The 25,988-nt window shown below is 55.0% G+C and overlaps 1 protein-coding gene across 1 annotated transcript in view; it reads right to left on the bottom strand.

The window, feature by feature from the left end:
• The window catches only part of ARHGAP23 (Rho GTPase activating protein 23), a 73,012-nt gene extending 47,973 nt beyond the window's left edge, over positions 1 to 25,039 (bottom strand). The window contains 1 exon segment of the mRNA XM_061391562.1: positions 24,932 to 25,039. Coding sequence (XP_061247546.1) covers positions 24,932 to 24,994 — 63 coding nt within the window. The 5' untranslated portion in view covers positions 24,995 to 25,039.
• Between the last annotated feature and the right edge of the window lie 949 nt (positions 25,040 to 25,988).

Raw genomic sequence — 25,988 nt, 5'->3', positions numbered from 1 at the left:
CCTGCTCCCCTCTCCCTTCCTCTCCCACACTCATCAGCCCAACAGCTTCCTTTTCCTTTTTTTCCTCAGTCCCCTTAAGACACCTATGCATCCAGGGAAATGAGTGCAGCAAGTCAGGTGTCCGTTCTGTTCAGTTCAGCCGAAGCTCACCGACTCTGGACACACAGCCTTCCTGCCTGGGAAGTGCCCGCTGCACAATCTCACACACACACACGTGCACGTGGACACGAGCACAGACACACCCACACGCACTCACGTAGACGGGACACACCACAAACACCCAGACAAGAATGCTCGTGTGCAAAGGTGCAGACACACCGAGGAGCACACACATGCTCACGGAGACACAGACATGCGCACACACACACATAGGCACAGACAGACTGACACACACATGCATCCTTCAAGAGCAGCAGTAAGAAGACGCGAGGGACCATGAGTCCCAAGGGACAGTCCGCTGAAGGGACGGAGCCCAGTCCTGGCTGGCTCACCAGAACTGAGTGGAGAGCCGGGTTGGGGAGACACTCCGCTACCCTCTGGCCACCCCACCTGAGTACTTGGGATTCCCCGAGATGGCAGGGCAGAGGGTGTCTGAAGAGGGTTTGGGGGCACATGGGTGTGTTTATGGGGCAAGAGGGAGAGAAGGAGGTTAGTGCCTGAGAGGAGGCTCCCTTCAGTTGCCCTGCTCAGACACAGAGGGAAAGTGGGTGACAGGAGGGCGCCAAAGTGAAGGGCAGTCTGCCTGCTGAAGCCAGGACAGCTCCCTCAGGGGTTCACTAACCCCTGATCTCGGGCAGCCTAACCTACCTGGCGCCCCTAATCCAAACCCTTTGGAGGGCGAGAAGCCCCTCCCCTCCCTCAACGGTCCTCATCCCCTGGCTCTTCCTTGGCACCAGGCCGGAGGGGACTTCAGCTGCAGAAGAAAGGCGCAGCTGGGTGCAGAGGGAAGAAGACTCCAGGGCAGGAATTTCGGTAGGAATTTCACTACGAAATCCCCCTTGCTCCCCACCTCGAAACTGCAACTCTAATGTACTCATCCTGAGAAGCCCCTGCCTGTAGCCAGCCACCCTCCAGGTTACACATCTGGCAGAAGGAGTGGATCCTGTGCCCAGCCCGAAGCTAGGGATTTCTGCGTGGGGTAGGGGCTGGGCTCCATGGGGTAGGAGGTTTGAGGAGGGGATATCCTCAAATCTCAAAAGATTAAAGTGCCACAGAAGTTAACAGGCTTGCTTCATACGGTTCCAGAAGACATAGCCAGGTGGGAGATTTGAGAAGGCCGAGCTAAGCTCTTAGCCAGGGAGATCATTCTAATCATATACATCTGGAAAGTGACCCAGATGGGGCTGTGAGCCCTCTGTCCTCACAAGGGCTCAAGTGAAAGCTGGACGACCCCCATCAGGGAGGCTGTAGGAGGCCTCCGCCTTTTCTGGCATCAGGCGGAAGGTCCAATGATGCCCCCTCAGCTCCTTCCACTTGTGGCTATAGCCTGGACACTCCCAATGAGCCCCACACCCCCACGGGGGTCTGAGGAGCCCAGAAGAGAAAATTCTCTGGGAATTCTGCTGAGATCTGAAAGCCCCTGGATTTCCTATCTCTGCTGGTTTGGCAAGGAACAGATGAGGAAGAGAAGAGGGCCTCCGGGGACCCTCCACTGCCCCCTCCTACCAAAATCCCTGCTCCTGCCTAGCGTGGAGTGCTTCCACTGCACGTCCTCCACTGGGCTCTGAGCTGAGGCTGTGTGCAGGGCCTATTGTTTTGCTGGTGTCCTGGATTAAGGTTTAAGCCACCAGCTGCCCCAGTGATGAGAAGTGGCTGGGACAGGTCCCCGCACGCCCCCCGCCCCTCCCCCAGCACACATCCTGCCTGGAGCTGCCAGCTGCCTGGGGGTGCCACTCCCTGGGGAGGAGGGGCCAGTAATCAAGGGCAGTGGGCATGCCTTTCTCTCTCGGGTCCTCTCCTCACCCAGGCACCACTGGCGTTCCCTCCCTTATCTCTGCCTCTCCCTTTCCTCTTTTCCTTCCTTCCAAGGCCCCTTCCCCCATCCCTGCCAACTAGGCGCCTGAGAATGTCAGTGTGGTAATCCCCCTGCCACAGTAACCACAGCCCTGCCTGAAGAGGAGCTGCTGTAGCCCCCATTAATGACCAGATTTGGCAGTCTGTGGGAAGTTCTTCCTTAGGTTTAACCTCAGTCCTTCATGCTATTGCACATGCATGTTCCCTCTGCTTTCCTCCCATCTGGGACAGCACTGAGTCTTGCTCTCATCTTGACCGGGAGGGAGGTGACAGATGAGGAAACAGAGAAGGGACCAGCAGTGGAAAGTCATTAGACTGGGAAGAGGTACAGCTCACACATACATCCCCAACTGTGCTATCTGAGGTAGGTACAGAGACAAGAGGAAGGAGAGAGGCAGGTTCAGGGGACACAGGGACATCACCAAGTAATGCCCCCTAGCCCAGATCCACTTCCAAACGCTCCCACCCTCAGGTCAGGAGAGACATCCAGAAATTCCCACTGATGGTGGGAGAAGGGCAGGTGGTCCCAGGGCCACAAATAAGACAGAACTGGACATGTGATGGGCTGGCAACACCAGGAGCTAGAACCCAGGAGTCCGGCTCCTCCCCTCCCCCAGGAGCATAAAGAGGTCATTGCGGGGAGCACAGCGTTCACGCTGGGCATGGTGCCCACTGTGACTCACACCCTGCCAGCCTGGTCGATCTCGGACCTCAGAAACACTGTCCCCACCCCCATCCCCCCACTCCAGCCATGTCAGTTCTCACCCTGAGGTCACTCATTACTTCCTTGGCCTGCTTGAAAACCTTGTGTGTCTGTGCCCAGGTCCCCTCCCAGGGAGAGGGCAGAGTTCTGAATCAGGGTCACTGTCAGCCCAAACTCTCCAGGATTCCATGCCCTGGCATCTCTTCAAACAACCCCGGTCCCTTCCATCTTTCTCCCACCTGTAAACCAAGAGGCTTGAGCCCACTGCAGGCCACCACCAGACTGGGGGTTGTCATCCAGCACCCCCAGAAAAGGTCTCAGCCACCACTCTGCCGCCCTCACCCACCTTCCAGGGCATGGGTCCCGGAAGCCTGGGCTCCCCGGCCCCGCTGACCCCCGCGGCGCTCACCCTGGCCGGACGCGCCCCCGGCGCGCGGCGGTCGCTGTGGCTGAGGCAGGGCAGCCAGAGGCAGCGCGGCTCCGGGGCGCTGCAGTCCACACCGACGGCGCGCTCCCAGCGCCAGCCCCCGGCCCCCGCGCGCTCCACGCGCCACACCGCGCTGCCCACGAGAGCCGCGGCTGGCGGGGGCCCCCGGGGCCGGCCGCCGCCGCCCCGGCCCCAGCGCGCCGCGGGCCCGTCTTCCGGAGCCCGGCGCGCCGCGCGGGGGCCGGTGGCCGCTCCTCGGCGCCCGGCGGGCGGCGTCCTCGGTCCCCTCGGCGGCGGCGGGCGGGCCCCCGAGGTCCCCCCCCCCCCCCCCGAGCCGCGGGCCCGGGGCCCTGGGGCCCCGAGGGGACGGACGGCCCGCGCGGACGGCGGCAGGACTGCTGTAGCGGCTCCGCACCTCCCACGCCTCTCCGCCGAGGGCGCCTGAGCCCGGACACGCCGGCGAGTCGCGCAGGGCAGACGCCTCCCCCTCCGGGGCGGCCCCTGTCCGCGGCCGCCCCATCCCACACCCACACCCACACACACACCCCCACACAGGAGAGGCCCTGCGCAGTGCCCCCGCAGTCACACACTGCACACCCCGTGCAGGCGCGCGCGCATGCACACACACACACACACTCACGCACACACCCCACTCACAGGAAAGCTCTCCGTACCCGCCCGCACACGCTATACTCCTTCCAGTCCAAAGCTCACGCATCTTGCTGCGCCCCAGAGAAATACATACTCGCATGGGTACACATGTAAACACACACCCAACCCACCTCACCACACACACATCTAGGCACCCCACACCCTCCTCCCACAGGCACACTCATTCTGCCTATGTCCACATGCCCCACATAGACACACACACAAGCACACTACACCCCTCATACACATGGTGTGCATGAACACCATTCTTTATGCACACACGCTTTGGACACCCCCCAAGGATATAATGGCCCCCACCTCCCACTGAGACACATTTGCAAGCATATCCACTGTGCCCTTAAAAGCACACCAGGCCCCTCCTACCCACCCATACCTACCCACACTCACACACCCCACAGGGAGACCCACAAAACCCACAAAGGCACATGCCTATAGGACTTGTACACACTACTCAGCACAGCCACTCAATGCATTGTTGCTGTGCCCCCTCAGGTCTCTCTCCCTCTCTCTCTAACACACACACTCACACTCACACTCACACGCACTGCCCTGCACAGGGAGCAGCTCTTTCTCATACCACCCCGTTTCACGTCATGTTGTACACTTCCCACCACCAGCCACGGGAACGCGTAGCCACCCCTCTTCCCTAGGGCCCCCTGCCCATTAGCTCGACCCAGAGGGGACACCAAAGCCGACAGTGGGCTCCAAGCTGGCCCCCACTTCACCCCCAGCACTCGAGTCAGACAGGAAGCCGGAGTCACGGCAGACCCTGTCCTCCGCCCCTTCCTGCTCCCTCTCTTCCCAGGCCCCTTCCCGGGTGGGGCTGGCAGAGGCCTTGGCTAGTAGGTGTCACCACCACGATTTCTATGCACTTGACTGTTCAGTGTGGTCTTGCCCCACACAGCGGCTCACTGGGGCCTGGGGCCACTGCCCTGGCCCAGTTTTCAGAGAAGGAACCAACAGAAACCCAAGAGCACCCAGTCTGTGAGGGCGGCACTGGGACTCCAAGTCCAGAGCCCCTTCTTTCCAATCTTGATCTCACCCCGAAACTCTAGCCAACACCAGGGAAGGAAGGCTGAGGGCAGCGGGGAACAGACCAGCCAAACTGCGCTCTCAGATCTAGGAGTCAGGGAGGAAGAGGCATAGGGTTGGGCCCTTGCAGGGGAAGCCACCAGAAGGGAGAACCAGGCAGAAGAGCCAGCATCCCTTCCCTCCGTCATCCGCATCACCCGCTGTCCCGGGAAAGGACAGGCCAGGATGGAGAATCACCTGGGAGGCAGAGGAGAGAGACAGAGGGGCACAGGGAGGAGGCGAAACCAAGGGGCAGAGGGAGGAGAAATAAAGGCCCTCGAGGGTGGGCAGGAGCGAGGGAGGAGGCGGAAGGGTGAGGGTGAGGCGTGTGGGGCCGGGAGCGGTTTTGTTCTCCTGTTTCCTGTTTGCTGCTAGCTGGGCCCCCAGTGCAGGAGCCAGACCCCCACCCGTTCCCTGGCGGAAGCCAGACAGGAAGAGGGAGGCTGCCATCAGCGCTGAGTCAGGAGGGCTTGGGGCAGAGCTGGAAAGGACCATCCATGGTCTGGGGGAGCAGGACTCCTGGCACCTCCATCAGCAAGCTCCCCATCATTAGAAAAGCAAGGCTTCTGGGTCAGGACCACTCTTGCCTTTGTCTTGCCCTCCAAAAGCCAGGGCCTTAGACCACTTGGACTGCCCAGATGTCCTCAGACTCTGCCACCCCAGATGAAGGGCTACGACCATACGGACGTCCTGACTCAAAGCCTGACCTGCTTTCCCAGAAGGCAGCCAGTTAGTCCCTCCAGCTGCCTGATTGCCTTTCCTCTTGCTGCAAGTCTGGTCCCTGGTTCTGAGAAAATGGGCTCACTCTCCCCTCTCATACCCCATGGAGTCTCTCGTGGCCAACAGGTGCTGACGTGTCTGTGTGTCCAGATCAAGAGCCCACCTCCTTCCCTCGAAACGGGTGAGGGTTCTGAGAGCTGTGGGCAGAGGCGAGGTGGACAAGCAGCACCAGGTTTGTGTCCCGGGCTGCAGAGACCTGGGAAATACAGGCCATCTGTGACACCCATCTCCTGGCAGGGGCAACAAGGCCCCCGAAAGCAGATAACAGCCTCCTCCAACACAAACCGACACCTTCCCCACCCCACCCTCTCCACCCAGCTGCCTCGGTAGGGATGTCAGGTGCTGGGTACACATGGTAGGGCCTAGAAACCTATACACAGCTTGAATAAATGATCCTCCAGGCCTGGGGAGCCTCTCAGCCACCTCCCCCATTTCCTTTGGGAAAGGAATGTGGGGTGGGCCCCAGAGTGCAGTCAGGGAGGGGGCCAAGGGCTGGGAAATACCAGGCGTAGCTGAGATTCTATTCCAAGCCTTCCTGCCTGGTGTGAGTCCTCCCCTACACCCTCCCGGCTTCCTCCCCCCAAATCAGGAATTACCCCGCTGAGCAGTCTTTCCCATCATCCTCTAGTTTGACCAGCTTGCAAAATCCATTCAACCTTATCTTCCTGAAGGTCCCTGGGGAAGGCTTGGGGACTACACTCCCAAAGGGAGGGCATCCAGTCTTCCTCTCTCCAGATGAGATCATCCTTTACTGTTTGAAAGCACTTTCACTTTATCTCATTTGATCCTTACCCTAAGAACTGGATATGTGAAATTGTTTTTATACCCATTTTTCAGATGTAGAAACTGAGGCTCAAAGAGGACAAATAACTAATTCAAGGCTGACTTTTACTTTTAAGCTGGGACAATCCTAGGATTCTAACTGACTCAAATCTCTTTCCATTATCCCCTTATTTATCTATTCAGGAACTTGAGTGCCTGCTGAGGGCCAGGTGCTATGCTGGGGGCTGGGACACCTTAGAACGAAAAGACAAATGCAGACCTCACCCTCAGGGCACTTACAGTGCTATCCTAGCTCCTGAAATCAGGGGGCTCCAGTTCTAGATTCAGGCCCAAGCCAGCTGCCTTCACCCCCACCAACAGAGACCCCGCCCCCCCACACACACCAAAGGAGCCCCTGTGTCAGAGATTCAAGGCTTCTCTCTGGAAGCGGACAGCTTGTTTGAGGGTGGCGTTCAGGGCCTTCCAGGTTAGCCTTTGAACCAGAGGGTGGACAGGGCTGGTGGAGGGGAAGGCTGCAGGGGCCAGCCTGACAACCGGGAGCTGGGGAGAGGAGAGCTCCTGGGGCCCAAGGGTCAGGTGAGAGGAGAAGGAGGGAACAGATACTGCTGAAAGGCATGTGGTTCAGGAAGTGAGAGAGAGGGGTCTCTGGGTCAATTCGCCTGCTTTTTCTTCCTCTGGGTTGCTTAGTGCCTCGTCCCAGAACATAGGCTCCAAACCCTGAGACAAGCAATGCAACCACCCCAAGAGAATCATGTGGAATTTCCAAAGGTCTGACTGGTTCCATACGCCCACTGCACACGACCAAACTGGGACCCACTGACACAGGCTGGGACCTGGAACCCTTTGCTGCAGTGCTTGCCCCTGGACAAAACTCTCCTCCAGCAACAAAATGCAAAGAAACTATATGGGACTAAAAATAACTGTACACTTTCACAGTTGGGGCAAAATTATGGACTAAAGATACAAAGAGACCAAAAAAACCCAATTGCCACTTTTGAAGAGCCCAGAAGAAAAGCAGGAGTTGGGGAGAAAAAGAAGGGTATTGCGAATGCCCTCTATACTCAACACCACCAGAGGGGTGGGCAAAATACCTAAGACACCCCTCCAGTCTGACTCTTGGACACACCCCTCCCCTCCCCTCATATAAGGAACAAGCCTGCCCCTTCCTCAGGTAGCAGCAAGCAAGGAGACTTGTTTGTTCTCTCTAGACCCTGCTGCAGCAGAGGCCCTAATAAGGCCTTGCCTGAATTTCTTGTCTGGCTTCTAGTCAATTTTTATTGATTGGGGAAGGCCAAGAAGCCTGGTCGGTATCACCATAACCACCTCACATACAGACAGAGCAAATCCTCTGCCAGCCGGTCCATCCCAGGCATGCCGGCAATGTGATACCAAGGCATGCCCGCCCGCCCACGCCTGGGCCTCTGACCCCTGCCCCAGTCTCCTCGCTCAAGGGCGGTCGCCCGCCCCCTCCCTCCTCCTCCACCCTTCTGCCCCACTCGGATGCCTGCTTCTCAGCACCGCTTGTGTGAGCCTGACGTGCCCCAACAGGCGAAGCTGACAAGCCGGCCAGGCAGGCCCGGGTCTCCCCAACATTCTTCAATGTGCAGATAAGCCCGCGTCACTGGGAACCTGAGGACCCCATACTCGGTCTGGCCTGCAGGCAGTTGGGGAGGTGGCTCAGAGGGTCTCTCCCTATTAAGGGTCAGTCTTGCCCTGAGTGGAGGTGTGGTGACCCTCCTCTCCCACTCTGAAACTGGGCCCCAGGAAGGCTGGGGGAGGGGAAGGTGAGAGAAAAGGGAGGAGGAAGCACCGTGATGCCAGAAATCCAGGAGGGCCCGACAGTCTCCAGAGCACCCTCAAGGAGCACCGAATCCCCGAGTTCTTCCAGTGGCAGTATGGCTCGGGCTTAGCACATGGACTCCAGGGTCCTCTGGAGTCCAGAACTTCTGGGTCTGTGTCCTGTCTCTACTACTTCCTGGCTGTGAGACCTTGGGCAAATTACTTAACCTCTTTGAGCCTCAGCTCCTCACCAATAAAAAGAGAATGACACTTAAGTTCCACCTCATAGGTTGTTGGGAAAATTAAGTCAATTAAAGGAAGTCCTGAGTAGGAATTCAATAAATGCAAGCTTTTGTTTGTTGCTTTTTCTTTTAAAAGGTTTTTTTATTGAGGTATAATTGACGTGTAACATTATATTAGTTTCAGGTATACAGCATGATTGGATGGCTATTCACATACTGGATATTCACATATATTTTGAAGTGATCACTACAAGTCTAGTTAAACATGTTACCACGCTTTGCAGATTTTTTTTTCCTGTGATGAGAACTTTTCAGATCTACTCTCTTAGCAACTTTCAAGCATGTGATACTCTTATTATTAACTATGGTCACCATGCTATACATGACATCCCCAGGACTTTACTTTTTGGCTCCTTCCACTCATTTCACCCACCCCCCACTTCTGGCAACCACCAGCCTGTGAACCTGGTTTGGGTTTTTTTTTGGTTTGTTCGGGGGGGTTTCTTTTTAGATTCCACATATAAGTGAAATCATACTTATAGTATCTGTCTTTCTCTGATTTATTTCACTTGCCCTCAATGTCAGGGCAAGATGTTTTCAGCATCTGTTGGATATTTACACTCTCACACACCCAACCACACTCACATTCAGACATACAAACAGCTCGGCCCCACGTACACAAAGACACAGTAACACGTACAGACCCAGGTGAACCTATTCACATGGGCATCACCATCATCTCCACTGCCAGCCCCCTACGTGCCCCACCGCCCCCTAATAAGCAGGGAGGACTCATCAGGAGCCCCCCCACTTTTGTAGCAGAACTTCCTCAGGCCCTGAGCCTTGTCTGTAGGCCCTTTGGGAAGGAGGAAGGGGTGGCCAACATGAGACCCCAGGACAGAGCCTGCTCCCAGCAGACAAGGAGCATGGCGAAGGTGCCAGGCTGGCAGGGCCTCCTCCCAGCAGGAGAGCCAGTGCCCTCCTCAGGGACACCAGAGGGAGGGGTCTTTCCTCATGGTGGGAAATGAGCACTTCCAGAGCAGGGTGAGTCTGGAGCCAGCCACAAAGTAAACAGCGGGGCCATTGCCCAGGCAACCGTGGCCTCGGCGTGGGCCAGGGTGCACCACAGGCCCTCTCAACCCCTGATTTACTCCACTCAGCAGCCCCTCGACTGTCTCAAGGCATGCCCTTTCGGTGGCCATTATGATCTCTGGGCCTGTCTGGGGATTCGTCAGAAGGAAGAAGCCGTGCTTTCTCCATCAGATTGGGCTCTTCGAGAGCAGGCTTGTTGTTGTTCGGCCCGTGTTAGTCCAGAGTCTCTTCCCAGCAGTCAAGGCCTGTGTCCTTCCCTCAGAGAGTGCTCCAGGGCCTGGCCTGAGTCTCTCCCACTAGACTGAGAGTTTCCTAAGGATCATAGCTACTACATTTTCAGAAATGTATTTGTACGGCTAAAGTGCTTTGTCTGTAGTAGACTCTCAAAAGCTATTTGCCAATGGTGAGAATGTGGACAAATTCAAACTCTTGCGCTTTGCTGGTGGGAATGCAAACTGGTTTATTTGCATTTGCAGAGACCGGACATGTGGACATAGAAGGTGAAGGAGAGGAGGGGATGAACTGAGAGAGTGGCGTTGACACTACCGTGTGTAAAACAGATGGCTAGCAGGGAGCTGCTGTAAAACACAGAGCGTCCAGTCCCACTGCTCCGTGATGACCAGGCGGTGGGGTGCAGGCGGTGGGAGGGAGGCGCCAGAGGAAGGGGATATGTGTATACTTATGCCTGATTTCTCTTATTGTTCATCAAAAGTCAACACAACATTGTAAAACAATTATATTCCAATTTTTAAAATTGTAGAAAACAATATGGTGGTTACGGAAAAAATTAAACACAGAATCATGATATGACCCAACAATTCCACATCTGGCCATGTACCCAAAAGAAGTGAAAGCAGGGACTCAAACAGATGTACAATGATGTTCATAGCAGCATATTTCATAAAGGTTCCCTTTATGGAAAGGTGGAAACAACCCATTACAGATGAATTGGATAAACAAAATGTGATATATACATATATATATATATATATATGTATATACACACACACACACACACACACACAATGGAATTGTATGGTCTTAAATTCTGACATATGCCACAATATGGACGATCCGTGAAGACACTGTGAATTGAAAGTGAAAGTCACTCAATCGTGTCTGTGACCCCATGGATTGTAGTCCACCAGGCTCCTCTGTCAATGGAATTCTCCAGACAAGAATACTGGAGTGGGTTGCCACTTCCTTCTCCAGGGGGGTCTTCCAGTACCAGGGATGGAACCGGGGTCTCCTGCATTGTAGGCAGATTCTTTACCATCTGAGCTACAATGACCCGTGAAGACATTATGTCCGTGAAGACATTATGCTACGTGAAATAAGCCAGATCAAAAAGACAAGTATTGGAGCTTCCCTGGTGGTCCAGTGGTTAGGGCTCCACACTTTCACTGCAGGGGGCACGGGTTTGATCCCTGCTCTGGGAACTAAGATCCCACATGCCATGTGGTATGGTCAAAAAGCACAAAAAAAAAAAAAAGAGAGAGAGAGAGAGACAACACTGCTTTAAAAAAGAAAGATAAATGTTGTATGATTCTGCTTATATGAGATACCTAGATTCACAGAGATAGGACATAGAATGGTGGCTACCAAGGGCTGGGGGAAAGGGGAATGTAAGTTATCCTTTAGTGGGTTCAGAGTTTCAGTTTGGGAAGATGAAAAGGTTCTGGAGGTTTGTGGTGGTGACGGTTGCACGGCGATGTGGATGGACTTAATGCCACTGAACCGCACACTTAAAAATGATCAATTTTGAGCTGCCTATATTTTAGCACACACCAAGAAAATGGCAAAGTCAGAATTCAAATTAAAAGTATATATATTATTGAAAGAAAATAGAACAAATGAACGGGTACTCCAATGGGGCCCAGGAGCAGGCCCTGCCCACAGTGGATGCCCAGGACAGCTGGGCACCTCCTTCGGGGAGAACCTTTCCCTCCCACCCCTTTCCATTGTGTCCTCTCAGAACCCCCATTGTCATCTCTGGGGCCCTAGTAGTCCCCATGTAGGGGGAGTTCTCAGGCCCAGGGAGTCTGAACCTCGCACACAGTCGATCCTTGGCATTGATGAGGACCTACCATATATCAGGCTTCACTGGTGGCTCAGACGGTAAAGAATCTACCTGCAATGCGGGGGAGCCAGGTTCGATCCCTGGGTTGGGAAGATCCGTTGGAGAAGGAAATCGCAACCTACTCCAGTATTCTTGCCTAGAGAATGCCATGGACAGAGGAGCCTGGTGGGCTATAATCCATAGCGTCGCAAAGAGTCGTACAGGACTAAGCGACTAACACTTTCACTTACCATCTATTAGAGGCCAGACAGACGGATGTAGTGTCTTGAAATGCCACATTCCAAGGTGCCAGGACCTTGGAAGAGCTTTTCTAGCAAAGTCAGGCTGAGTATGGGGCTCCTGATCCCCTGAGGTCCAACCCTCCCCTCAACACACACGTCTTTCCCAAGCCTATGTACATATGTTTACACACCACTTGTAACATGTACACACACACACCAGGGTGTGCACAAAGAGGCAGATCCCTCTTCTCCCATGCTCTCAGGCACACACTCCAAGAAAACCACACCCGCACGCTGAAGGATGCAGCCTTGGCAGAGACACCGGCAGGTCCCGCATGCGGCAGAGCCCCCTGCTGGCCCAGGTCTGGCACACTTATCTCCTTCACAGCCCAGAGTGGGCAGGGTGCCCTCATTCCCTCCACTCCCCTTCCCTGCTGCATTGTCCAGGCCCCTAACCAGGCCCCAGGGTCAGACTCCCCGCCTGTTACAGAGGAGCAGAAGGACAGAGCGACTGTGGACCCTTAGGAAGGGTCTCACTTTGGTTGGTCAAGGAGGCCTGGAGAGAGGCCAGAGCCCTTCCTCAGACTAGATCGTGTTAGGAACAGCCATTCCTGAAGGCCAGAGGATGCCTGCAATGACTCTTCCCCAAAGTCATCATATCCGTTCTTTGACTCCATACTGAAAAGCTCATTTCAGAGGAGACTGAGGGAGAACCCTGGGCGTGGCTCTTCCTATGGTCCCCTACACCTCTCTCCAGAAGTTCTTCCTATTGTCTGACCACCTGGGCAGAGACAACAGGTGCATCCACTGGTTTCTTTCAGGGGAGCGTTCAGTCCAAGTCAAGCTGGAACCACATCCCCTCCCAGGGCAGGTCTCAGCAGATTCTGAAAGTCTACCCAAAGGCACATGGGGCTCCCTACAGGGAGAGGTTCTCAGCTCCACCCCTGAAACCACACATCCCCTCAGCCCAGGCCCTGCTCAACCTGCCCAGGTCATCCTACGCCCAGCAAGAGCTGAACCTCTCCCTAATCCAGCCCATGTTGGCCGGAGGCAACTGGAAGGGTAGAGGGGACGGTGGCTCTGCAGGGACAAACAACCTCCCCTGGCTTCTGCCAAGGAGGGAGCCAGGATGGTTTCTGGGATGGGCTCTGTGGTCTGAAGAGGACAGACGGCATTGCTTTCTGTCCCAGATCCTCCCCCTCACCGGGTGCCGGGCTCTGCATTTGGGGACACTGTGACAGCCGCAGCAGTAATTAATATTTGTTGAGCCCTTACTATAAGCCAGGCACGCTTCACATGCATTACCTCATTTAACAGCAGAGCAGCTTCTTAGGATAAGCGAGACACACACCCACACACCATCTTGGCCTCTTGGGCCCCCCACCCAGTCTGGTACTGAACTAAATCATAGGGCACCTAAGGGCACGGGACAGAAGGCTGGTGAGAAGGAGACTTCTGGCCCAACCTTGAGAAAGCTGACCTGGAGAAAGGGTCACACTTGCCAACGGCTTTGACTCTAGTCCTTTTCTGGCTGTGTCCTTGATTTCACACAGGTTTTCTTATTTCTTCAGTTACAAAACAAAGGTAGGTATAGCAGTCTGACAAAGTTGCTGGGAAAGCATCCTGGGAACCGATAAGTGGGAGGGGTTATAGCCCTGGCCCTACATCCCACCATCCGAGAGTGGACTGTTTCCCAAACGTTTCCTGAGTCCACCCACTTCACCATGTCTACCACTCTACTCAAGTCTCCGTCACTCCTCTGGCCCCTGACAGTCCGGATGCATTGTTTTAACATGAGGACCACCAGGCCCTGTGCAATGAGCCTCTGGGTTCCATGCCCACCACACCCCCTTCCACTGTGCTCGGGTTTCCCTGGCCTCCTTCCAGTTCCTTTGAAGACTAGGCACCCTTCCAGCCTCAGGCCCTTTGCACATGCTGTTTCTGGAATGCTGTTCCCTTTTCCCCAGCTCCCTCCCTGCTTCATCAACCCACACCCTAATTAGTTCCAACCCACTCTGCAGTTCTCAGCAAAAGAGTCACTCCCCAGAGACACCTCCTCTGGCCCCCGGACCAGGTCAGATCTCACAGTACTCTCGAGATGGTGTCTATATATTTATGAGGTTATTTTGACCAACATCTCCCCCGGGGGCTGCAGGGTCTGGAAGGCTGGGACCGTGTCAGCTCCTAGCCCAGCATGGATGCTCAGCACACTTGTTTCTGAATGTTCAGGAATAAGTGAGCTTCTCAGAGAGGGTGGATGGTTGGCAAATCCCCATTCCCAGGAAAGGTCTGTCTGGGGCAGAGGCTGCTTCAGATCTCTGTCCATCTTCCTGTACTCCCCCACCCCACCCCACCCCACCCCACCCCACCCCACCCCACCAACTCCTTCCTCAGTAGGAACCAGATCCAGAAAGTGGGGGTGCCGGAAAAAGAGAGTCAGGGGTGGGGGGAAAAGGAAGCTGCTTCGTCTCTTTTGCAGGGTCCACTGTCCCCTTACCCCAGCTGGCCAAGCCCTTGTCCACTCAGCGCTGGCCCACCACACCCACAGCTCTCGCTCCCTGGAATTTAACATTTGTCTTTCCCTCCCCCACCTTCCTTTAACTTCTCCCTTACCCTCCAGGTCTCAGCTTGACTGTTTCTGAAAAGCTTCCCGGACTGCAAGCTAAGGGACATGCCAGGGAGCCACGGCTAGCAGCAGCGCAGATTCAAGCCCAGGTCTGTCTGCCGGCAGAGTCCAGGCTCTCAACCACCTCAACACACGCCTCATTACTACGTTTCCCCCTTGAGGCCCGGCTGAGAGACAAGCCCCCCTCCAGGCCTCAGTTTCCTCCCGAGGGTTCGGCTTCAGGAAAACCCCCAGACTTCAGGAAAACAGGCAGATAGAAAGTGGCGGAGGAGACACAGGGAGAAGTTCGAGGGGAGGAAAGAGGAGTGGAGGGAAGGAGGAACGCAGAGGGTGGCAACCTCGGACCAGCCAGACGTGAGTAACGCCAAGTATGCGAACTACGCCAGCCCCTGAGCTATGAATAGGGCGGTCAGGCTGGCCGCACAGGACGGCCCTTCACGCCCGCAGCCCCCGAGCCCAGCCCTGCACCAGGTCCCTAAATGGGGCGAAGGCCAAGGAGTCACGCTTAGGGGCGGAGGCTGAATGGCAGGATCCAAGAGGTGTGGTCATGCAGATGAAATGCAAATAGAGAGCAGCTGGCTTATCTGATTGGTGGGTCTCTGCCTTTCCGGAAGCGTGCTCCGGATGGGCTCTAGCGTCGCGCTGGGCTCCTGCTCACACTTGTTTTTGCCCCGGCAGTCGCGGTTCCCCAGCGGTCCTTCCGGTCACCCCTTGGATGAGTCGCAGTGATACGTGCAACCTCTCAACCTGTTCTGTCGAGGCCCTGGTAAGGCTCTGCGGTTGAGATACCATTCCCTGCCCTCCTCAGGGCCAGGTCAGCCTCTCCTCCTTGGAGCTCGTATGTCTGACAGCTGGGCTTTTGGAAAATTACAGCAGCCCATCTCTGCCTCCCCTTTTCTCATCAATGACCAAAGTGGGGAGCACACTGGACCAGGAACAGGAGACTCAGTCCCCAGCCCAGTGCAACCCCTTGTGTGCCCCCAAAAGATTCAGTCAACCTCAGAGCCTGGCTCCTCTTTCTTTCATTCCGGCATGATTGACTAGGTGTCCCCAAGGGCTAGGAGTCCAAGAGACCTAAGATCAGGTTCCAGCTGTGTGACCCCAGTCAAGTCTCTTCCCTCTCCAAGCCTCAGCTGTGAATGACGTCCCTGAGAGGGCTCAGTGTGGAGTTCTTGGCACATAGGAGGTTTTTTTTGATAAATCTTAGTTCAGTAGTTCACAAAGGATTTTTTTAAATTAATAAAACAGTTCCTGATTTTATGAAGAGACAGACATGAGATAAAATTTAAAGGCTGCAGAGCATAGTGTTTAAACATTCCTAAACAAGATTCAGAAGAATCTGGCTTTGAATCCCAACCCGTTTCTTGGTCACACTTCCTAGCTGTGTGTCCTTGGACTAGTTACTAACCTCTCTGAGCTTCTGTTTCTGCATTTATAAAATAGAGATACTGTATTCCCCATAAGGCTGTTGTACACATTAAAGAGATAATGTGTATAAAGTGCTCAGTACAGCAGTGCCTGACACTGAAATGTTCAATAAATGTTAGTTGCAACCAATACTCCTAATGTTATTATTATACGGTTTTCACAAGGCATTGTGAAGTACTATGGTAACTTTCAGTTCATCAGTCAACAATATTCATTCAATTTCACCAGGTCTAGAAGCTGGAGATAGAGTAGTGAACAAGACAAAGTCCCTACCCTCATGGGGCTTAGAGTCTAGTGCCCAGAGGAGGAAATCCCCTTATATTTGAGGAATTGGTGGCTGATACATATGTGTGTGTGTGTGTCTGTGTGTGGCAGATTTACAGAGAAGGATATTTGAACTGGATATTGAGGATAAACAGGAGTTTGAAATGGAGAAGGCAAGGCAGTTCTATCAGACAAGGGGAAGAGATGGTATGGCATGTTTCTGGGAAGGGGAAGAGGGTGACACATTCTACTCCCATCCTGTCCCCTCCATCTCCAATTCCACATTCAGCCCTCATCAACTCTCACCTGGTCTGCTTCCTCCATTTCCTGACACCTTTCCATGGCTCCACAGTATCGATGGGAGCAAGTCAAGTTCCATAATATGGCATGAAGGATCCGCCATGAGATGGAGAAGAGGACCAGAATCTGGCCCTCATTGGCCTTGACAGTCTCAATCTCTCTTTCTCTCAATCTTGCACTCACTAGCCCCATTAGAGGCCAGGCTGTTAGATACCTCCTTGCCTTTGCTCATGCTGGATCCTTCTGGCTAGAACGCCCTTCTCTCCCTTCTTTACTATCCCACTTGTCCCAGCAGGCATCTTTCAAGCCTTGGCAAGCCTCACCTCCTTGGGGAAGCTTTCTTCCCTTCAGAGCTGGAGCATCTTTAGCGGGGCAGGGACTCAGCCCACGTTTACTGACGGAGCCCTGGGGTCCTCCATACCACTCATGAGCAATCCCAGACATAGGAGGAAACCCTGTGCATGCAGGGTCACAGAGAAGCAAGACATAATCATGCTGCCTGCATCCACCACCTTTCATTCATTATGCCAGCCCCTACCTGGACTTCAAGGCTCAGCTGGGGGCAAGGAGAAGTGGCCACCTTTCCAGGATGGGGACTGTGCTCCCAGGCTCTTTCTTGTCTGGGCAAGTAGCCATGACACACGATAGCCTTAGTTAGAATTCAGAAAGACCCAGATTTAAATTTGGATGCTGGATGACCTTTGGTGGAGTAATTTAGCCTCTCAGGGTCTTGGTTCTTGTTATTTGTAAATGTACAACCACTTCACGACAGTCCTTGAAAATTGATCAGAAGAGGTTTCACCAAAGAATTCTCAACAATAGATTTGGAAAGAGGAGATGAGAGAAAGGAGATTAATCATATCACCAACTGGTTTTTAACCAATCCCTATAGAAATTCTACCCAGTGGCACTGTTTCCATCTTTAAACTCCCATCATCACTTTTGTGACCACATTTACACTGAAATGATGTCGCGGTGAAGACACCATTTGTGTCTTCTGTAGGTCTGTCTCTCTGGTTAGATCTGGCCAATTTTCAGGGCAATATTTTTTGGGGGTGGCAAGGGGTGTCTGCACTGGTGGATAGTATACGTGCACATCTCAGAACCCCTTATAAAACCTTAGTGGAGCTTTTGGCTGGTGGGGAAGCAGACAAGGAACCTCTTGAGGGCAGGACTGTTTCATACTCATCCACAGAGAGAGCCTGGAACACAAACAGTGCACAGGAAATGGCCACCAAATGAACAAAGTCCGGTCTGGTCTGTATTAAGACCTCGCCACTGCCTGATTTTCCCAGGCACTGAGCCTCCAGTTCTTGGCGTCAGGTCCTTCTCCTGCCCCAGGCTGAAATTAGGAAGAGGGACACTCTCATGCAAGCCAGGCCTGGGAATGTCCTCAGCACCCTGGGCCACACCCAGTCTCAGAGAATGCTTTCCCTACCACTGTGGGGATCTAAGCACCTGGAAACCACTGGAGGAGGAAAAGGTCCCAGTGGGACAGGGAGGGGGACCCGTTTCTCTTCCCACCAGCAATCCTGGCCTTGCTGTGTGACCCCCATTGCCTAACTCCCACTCTCTCCTCTTGGAGACACGCCATCCCCTCCTGGGCTGTGGGTCCAACCTCAGCTGCCCCCTTATCCCCTCACCCCCACCAGGTGCTGCAGGGCAGAGGGGGGGCACAGTGCCAAGGCTTTATTAGAGCTAATGAGGGCTCAGCCCTTCAGATGCCAGTGCAAGATACAGGAAAGTACCAGAACCACCCGCAGCCCCTCCATCATGGCCTGGTGCTCAGCTCCCTCCTCCCCTTCTCTTGGGGAGGAACCAGGGGCCACACCCTCGGAAGAGGAAAGGGAGATTTAGAAGTGTCTTCCCAAGTACAGAGAGTGCCATGGTGCCAGGGGAAGATGGGGATGAGGGGCCTGAACCAGAAAAGAGCCTCAAGGTGGGGGAGGGGTCTCACCTGGGCTCCGAAGGCTCCACGGTCCACAGCTCAGTCCAAAACAACCCACCAACAGACACTCGCCCCTTCCCGTTCTCCCTTTCATGGAACATAGCGGTCAGAGCTGGGGAGACCATGGGCTCTTGTCCACTCCCCTCGGGTCAGAACTGAGCAGCCTGAACCTGCTTCTCACCTGGCATCCAGCCTTCCTCTTCCTCCCACTCTTGGCTGCCCCTTCCCCTCTGCTTCTAGCCCCTCGGCCTTGGACTTTCTCTAGGCCCAGAGGTGGGGGCGGCCTCTAATATCCATTCTCTTTCAGAGAATGCTGGAAACTGCGGTGGCGGGTAGGGGTCTGCCCTGCAGCCTCCCCTTCCAGCCTTTCGGGGGCTCTCAGACACAGCCTCTAAGTCCTGCATCTACACCCAATTCTCTCCAAGGAGCTCTCACACACTTTGAGGAAATTAAAAAGGAAGAAGCTGCAGACTTAGGAGCCCACAGTCAGATAGAAATCAAGCTAGGGACTGTTGGAAACCAGGCCAAAATGAACTCTGTCCTCCCCTAATTAACCCCCACTTGGCGGCCAAGACCCTGGAGCGGCTGTCCTTCCACATGGCTCCCACATGTCCCCCCAGTCTGGCCACATTCCTCCGGCCCACACACCTCCCACCAGCCCTCCCACCCGAAGGGGCCGGCGCCGGGTCTGTTTCCATCCTTGGCTGTGGGTCTGTCATCCCCGTGCTCCGCCCCAGTTCTCTCCTCCCAGGGACTCAGGCTGAGCTTTGAAAGGGTCACTTCAAAGAGGACCTGCCTGCCGAGGGCCCAGCCAGACCCAGGGCTGGCTGCTGGGCCAGATTCCCGGTGGCCGGGGACAAAGGCCCCACTGTTCCCCCGACCCCCGGACGCCCCCAAATGCACTGGGCATGAGAAGTCTTTCTTTCCCCAGTTCTGTTCCTTGCAGGCCCCGGCTCTTTGCCACAGGGAGTGGTCCTGATCCCTCGTCCAGCTAAGTCTCGAGGGTGGGGAGGTCAGGGAACTACCCGTTTCCCACCCCCACCATTCACCCAATACCTTTGGGCAGCCAGGATGTGGAGGCAGCTTTGAGCTGACTGCAGAACCTGCGGTCCAGACACCTCACTGCCCCTCAGTCACCAAGCCCTTCCCAGGCCGCTTCTCACACCCATAGAACCATACCCTTCCTCCCAGGCCTCCTCCAGGCAGCCTTTCAGGATTCCCTTTCCTCAGAGGTGCCTCACAGCCCAAACCACAGCAGCCAACCTCTCACTCTTCTCCCCAGTTCCTGACAGCAGGGACCACATCTCACCTGCTCCTCTAATTTCTTACCACACAGCGCTGATCCCAAAGCAGGGTCCTTAGGTTTTTCTGTGTTGACTCCTCACCCAATGCCTGAATTCTCTCTAGTCCAACCTGTGCTTGCTTACCTCCACTGGTGGGGGCCTCATTACCTCCAAGGACAGCTCTTCAGATTACTCCAACCATACAGGATTCTCTTTATTGAGCCCAAAGTGTGTCATTTTCATTTCTATCCACTGATCATTGTTTGTTTAATAACAGTTTAAGCTAATAGTTGCAATTATCAAATGTCATCCACCAGGTAAAGTATTACCTCACTTAATCCTTTCAACAATTTTGAGGGATTATTTTAGGGACAAGAAAATAGAAACTAAAAACAACTAAGTGAGTTGGCCAAGGTCATACAGTTACTAAGGGGTAAAGCTGAAATTTGAAGCCCCTCAGGCTGAAGGCAAGGCCAGAGACCCAGTGTGCCTCCCAGCGCACAGAGGCCACGCCAGACCTGGGGCTCTCGTCTCCTGCGTGGCCTGTCTATATTAGAAGGCAGACCACACTCCCCACACTTCTTTTTTCTTAGTTAGCTCCCACCAGCCTTTGTCAGCAGATGAAGTGTGGCCTGCAGATAGCGACAGTTTGATGCTAATTCAAAGCAGTCCATGGGGAACAGAGGGAGTCAAAGGGGAAGAAGTCACCTGCCTAGGGGTACACAGGCTGGAGGAGGCTGGAGAAAGTGGCCTTGGGCTTCAGGTTTACAACTCGAGGTGACTGGAAACACAACACCCCTTTCCATGAGAGATGGAGAATTGTAGTTGTGCCAGGCCCTGTCCCAAACCTGCTACTCCATCCACCCTCCAACTTGAAAGGAAAGGAATCTTCCACCAAGATGGTACACTGGGCTGAACATCTCAGGGCCAGAGAGATGAAAAGGAAACAGCCATCTTTAATCCAACCTGTAGTCTTTTTCCCACCTGCCCGTTGCTTGGCACCACTCCCTTAGAACTCTGGGGGGGGAAAGGAGGGAGTGAGAGCAAGAGAGAAGTCAGAAAGCTGGGGGCCCCCAATGGCCTTGGAGGGCAGGTGTGATAGGGTGTGGGTGAGCTTTATTTTTTTGGCCATGCCACACGACTTGCAGGATCTTAGCTCCTGTCCAGGGTCGGGGGTGCAAGCTCCTAACCACTGGACTGCCTGGTAAGTCCCCAGGGTGAGCTTTCCTTTCCTCTCCAGGTCTGGCTCAGGCAGTCCTGGCACAGAGAATAAGATGATGCATCTCTAGGCTACCTTCCCAAGACTCTAACCCAGTTACTTCCAAAGGATTAGACTACAGGATTCCATGGTTTTTTCCCCACACAGTCGGTCAGTCAGTCAGTCAGTCAACAAACATTCTCAGAGCTCTGGCTGTGTACCAGGCTCTGTGGAGACCAAGATAAACACAGCACCTCTGGGGCTGCTGGAATAAGCATGGTCAACTCCCTAGCTCTGCCACTTACTAGCTGGGTGACCTCAGGAAGCCATATAATTCTTTGTGTCCATGTCTTCATCCGTCACATGGGATGGGGACAATGCACCCCCGTGGAAGTGGTGGCCGTGATTATTTTTCTTGCCCTCAAATAACTCCAGTCTGGCAGGGAGACTGATGTGTAGACCAAGCATCCCGATGCTGGGCAGAACTGGCACAGAGCACCCTAGAGGTCCAGGGGAGGGGCTGCTCCCCGGCCTGCATTTCACAAACATTTATGGAGGGCTGGCAGCTCTGTGCCAGGCACTGTGCTGGCCACTGGGCACACAGAGATGAACAGGACACATTGTCCACTTTCCCTGCTCCTCCCTGCCCTCCTTTTTCCCTCCCAGTGTCAGAACCCTGCACCAGAATGGGGCACCCAGGACAGAGCTGTGTGGGGCAAGGCACAGGCCGGGAGCATGGGAGTCAGGACCCCCGGGGTTCCCGTCCACCACTCTCGGGCTGTCTGGCCTTGGCTACTCTCCGGCCTCAGGCTCCCCACTGCTGGACAAGATGGGCCCTCTGGTCCTGACCCACTGTGACAGGTGACAAGCTCCACCCCGACAGAGATTTCAGCTGGCCCCAGAGTCCATCCCAGCCTGCTGTCCCACTGAGGCAGTGAGGAGGAGACGCCAGCCTGGCACTGACTGGCACTGCCCTGCTGACAAGCTGGCACAATTTCACATGAAAGAGGGGGGCCTGGATCTAAAGGCGGGTGTTTGAAGGGGGTGGAGGGTGCTAGGGGAAAGGCAGAGCCAGCTCCCACAGGCCCTATTCATGGCTCTCTCTGGGGAGGGAGAGAGAGCAGGATAATTAAAACCAGGCTTTGTCCAAACCCCTGACCAAGCCAATATCTCACCTTTGAACCCCTGCAGCCAACAGAGCACAGCCAATGCCCCTTTGGAAGGAAAACACCAATGAACCAAGCCACAGACCAAATGTGGTGGGTTGGCCTGGGGTGGGATGGGGGGCTGGAGGAGCAAATGAGCCGATTCTCCACCTATCAAACACAGACGGACACCTGAGGCTTGGCCATCCTGAGGCGTCTTGTCCCCGTTTCTGTCTCAGCTGAAAGACAAGCCACCAAGCTCCAATCCAGCAAGACATTGACCTTGATCTTGGCCTGTATCCAAGACAGACCCAGATTCAGGGTGGGAGTAACAGCAGACAAGTCAGGTCGTGAGACGCAGGGTAGTGGAGTGAGATCATGAACTTGGGCCAGACTGCTGGGTCCCTATCCTGGCCCTGCCACTCACTAGTAATGTGATTTTGGCCACACTATTGGTTCACTGTGCCTCAGTGTCTTCAACTGGAAAGTGGGGATAATAAAATAATAGTACCCACATCACTGTGGTTTTGTGAGGACTGGAAGAGGTAACATATAAATCCTGGCCCAGAGAAATTGCCATTATGTCTTAGCTATCAGCTCTACTATTAAAGCAACTCCTCATCCTTACAACACGGTTTTTTTTTTTTTTCCGGGCACTAATGTATATGCTCATTTGAGTATATTTGCATCTCCCATGAATCTCTCCAGATTTTTACACTGTAATCCAACATCATAGGAATCTACCTAGCCCACTACACCACAGGAAACTTCCCTGCATGATGCTCCAGGCTAGCCTGGAATGCTACAGCTTATAAACTTCTCCCTAGAAGTTCTCCCAAAGAGCTAACTGCAGTCCTTTATTTAGTAACTTATTCCATTCTCCTTTGTAGACTCTCTTTTAATCTGATACATCATGAAGTCCTTAAGTGTCTCTGCAATACAGAATGAAGCAATAGATGCCACTGCCCACTCCTGCACTCTCTGTTCTGTAACCAGCACCCTTCCTCATCCCCCACTCAAAGTGCTGCACCCACGGGGGGGCCAGTCAGGCCTCCTGCACCCCTGGCCCATGAGCTCAGAGCTGGCCTGAGGCGGGAGCACAAACGTCCCCATCCAGGCTGCCTAAACACAGGGCCTATTCCCAGGGTCCAGTCCCTTTCTGCTTGAGCTGAGATCCTCAAAAGCCTGCCCCATTCTCCATGGTATCCCAAAGCCACCTTCCTAATACTACCCGCTTCCTCAGAGTTTCATCTTGTGCCATGATTCCCGTCAGAAGATCCGGCACTATTGTATAGTCTCAGCCCCTAATATCCACCCTACCTGCTCCTGGGGCTTGGCTCTTGAGGCTTTCATATCCAGCATTGAAGGATTTATGTATTGAAATCTAGGGTGGACCCAAACACTTTCTGAGCAAGTAGAAGAGTCTGGGGCTGGTGGGGCTTTTGGGCTGTGTTTGGAGGTGAGATGACTGGTTATGTAACTGAGATTCAAACTGCATGCCAATGAGTGCATCTCAGTGAGAGCGGCCACTCTGAGGAATGGGGTTGTTGCCCTGGCAGAGGGGGAGAACCCCAGGGGATCAAATGCCATCCACCTCCAGCAGACAGGGTGGGGCTGGGGGTGGAGATAGTAGGGAGGGGGTGGGGATGAAGTAGGTGGTGGAGTGTGTGGAGGGGGCGATCCAAGGAACTCAGGGATAATGACCTCCACTTCCATCCCCTGTCCATCCTGAAATTCAAGTTTGTAATTAGGAAACACTTTTGGCTGAAAGGTAGAGGGGGAGTCGGGGATAGAGATGCAGATTAAGGGAATACTGTGCACACATCCAGCTTCTGAGGTACACACCATGCTCAGAGATTCCAAAGCACCAGACCCCAGCTCAACACTGAGCAGATGGTTGGGGAGAATAGCCCTAAATCTTCCAGCAGAGTTAAAAGAGCAAGAGACCTCTGCCCAAGCCTTGATCCCAACCTGGACCCCCTAGAGAACTTTTTTCCCCAGCTCCGAAAACCACTAACCTGTCAGTGTTCAACTCTTCAGCTTGGAAAGAGGGGGGTTGTTTTGGGGTGGTGCTCCAGCAGAACTGGGCAGTCAGGCTCAGAGGTATGGAGGGGGCTGGCCCCAATGGAGCCCGAAGGCCCCTGCTGGCCCCTCCCCAGCCTCAGCAGCTGGCAGATGAAAGAAACCAAGCAAAGCAGCCCAGCGCTGAGTAATGCCCCTGGCACCCCGTGCCCAGACCCACCCACAGCCAGCCTGAGAGGGCAGAAGGGAGGGCAGCTGCGCCTGAAGGACCAGGGGTCCCAGCCCTGTTTCTCTTCCCCAGGACCCAGTGGGGCCGTGGACCCGTGCCGGGCAGCTTGTCGGGTGGCCCGGCCCGGCAGGAGGGGAGTGTGGCCCAGGGAGGGGGTGTCCGGCCACAGTGGCCAAGGACATCCCGCTCTGGGAACCCCCTCCCCCACTCCCTCTCCCTCCAGCTGTGCCGGGGCCTCGCCAACGGAAAACGAAAACTCGGGCAGAGGAAACGGCGGCAGGCGCCCCGCCTGAAAAACCCGGACAAAAGGCGCGGGCCTCCCGCCCTCGCTGCCCGGCCGCCGGGGGCCTGGCACCGCTGCCCGGGTCGGTGCTCCTGGCCCTGGCAGCCCGGTGCGCGTCGCGACCCCCTGACTACCTTCCTCCTTCCCGTCCTTTGCTCAGGGCAGCTCCCGCTCCAGCCCCCTTCCCGACCACCAGCGGATGTTTCTGCGGCCGTGCCCCGCGGTGCCCGCGCCGTGTGCCCCAGGCTGTGCCCACGGAACAGGGACGCCGCGACCCCAGCCCTGCTGCCACCTCCCCGGCAGCGCCTGGATCCGCCCCCTTTCCTGAATCAGCGCCCTCACCTTGGGGGGCCGGGGCTCCGGGCGAGGCGGGATCCCGACCAGGCAGAAGGCGACTCCATTCATCGGGCGGCAGGGGAGGCTCTGTGGCCAGGGCACTGCTGGGGGCGCAGGCAGGGACCCGGGAGGGGCGGGACCGAAGGGGCGGGGTCGAACGCGGAGGGTGGGGCGTCTATTCGCCCCGCCCCCTGCGCGCCAGACGGGGCGCACCCTCTGCCTCTTGCTGGGTTACAGATGCGTACCGGAGGGCTAAGGTTGGGGCTGTCGCTGACAGAGCCAGCAGAAGAGAGACGGTCTCAGAGAGACAGTTCGGGCTGGCCCAGCCCAGAAAAGACGATCCAGGCAGGCCAAGCAAAGAGGATACGGGCACAGAACACCGGACTAGCTAGCACCGAGAGAGGGAGGGAGGGAGGAAGAAACGGAAAGGGAAGCAGAGAGAAACAAAGCCAGACAGAGATGATCAGAAACAGAGACGGAGAGACTCAGAAAGCAGGAGAGAGGCAGAGACAAGATAGAGACAGAGAGAGGTAGAGAAAATCAGAGACAAAGATGAAAAGACTCTGGTTGGAAGAGAGGGAGAGACAGAAAAAAGACTTAGGGAGCCTTCCATTCAGAGACGCATGGCAGTTGAGACAAGGGCAGAGATGGAGGAGGGGGAGGGGGTGAGGGTAACAGCGGAGCTTTCAGTTTTTATGCTCCTCAATCTAGGACTCCCTTCCTAGTCTCAGCTCATGCAGGCAGGGGAGAGGAAGCCATACGAGAGAAGCAGAGCTTCAGACCCCCACCCAGCCAGCCTGTGGCTCATACCCTTAGACAGCTCACAGACCCACTCTGCAATGGGTGACAATAAAAACAGAGACCCTCCAGGCCTTCCAGTCACAAGCTCCCACAGCCTCCTTTCCCAGCCTCATTCTGAGCTGGGACCAGTGAACAAACCAGGGTCCTGAGTCCATTTCTCATTTCCCTGCTCCCCAGCAGCCCATCCCCTGATGACCCTGGAAGGGACAGTCTCTCAGTCTTTAGTTTCTGCTGGAAAGTTCTTTCTGCTGTCTAATAACAT

The sequence above is a fragment of the Bos javanicus genome, chromosome 19 (assembly GCF_032452875.1).
Source record: "Bos javanicus breed banteng chromosome 19, ARS-OSU_banteng_1.0, whole genome shotgun sequence".
Taxonomy (NCBI): Eukaryota; Metazoa; Chordata; class Mammalia; order Artiodactyla; family Bovidae; genus Bos; species Bos javanicus.
This window is presented reverse-complemented; position numbering and strand designations above follow the sequence as displayed.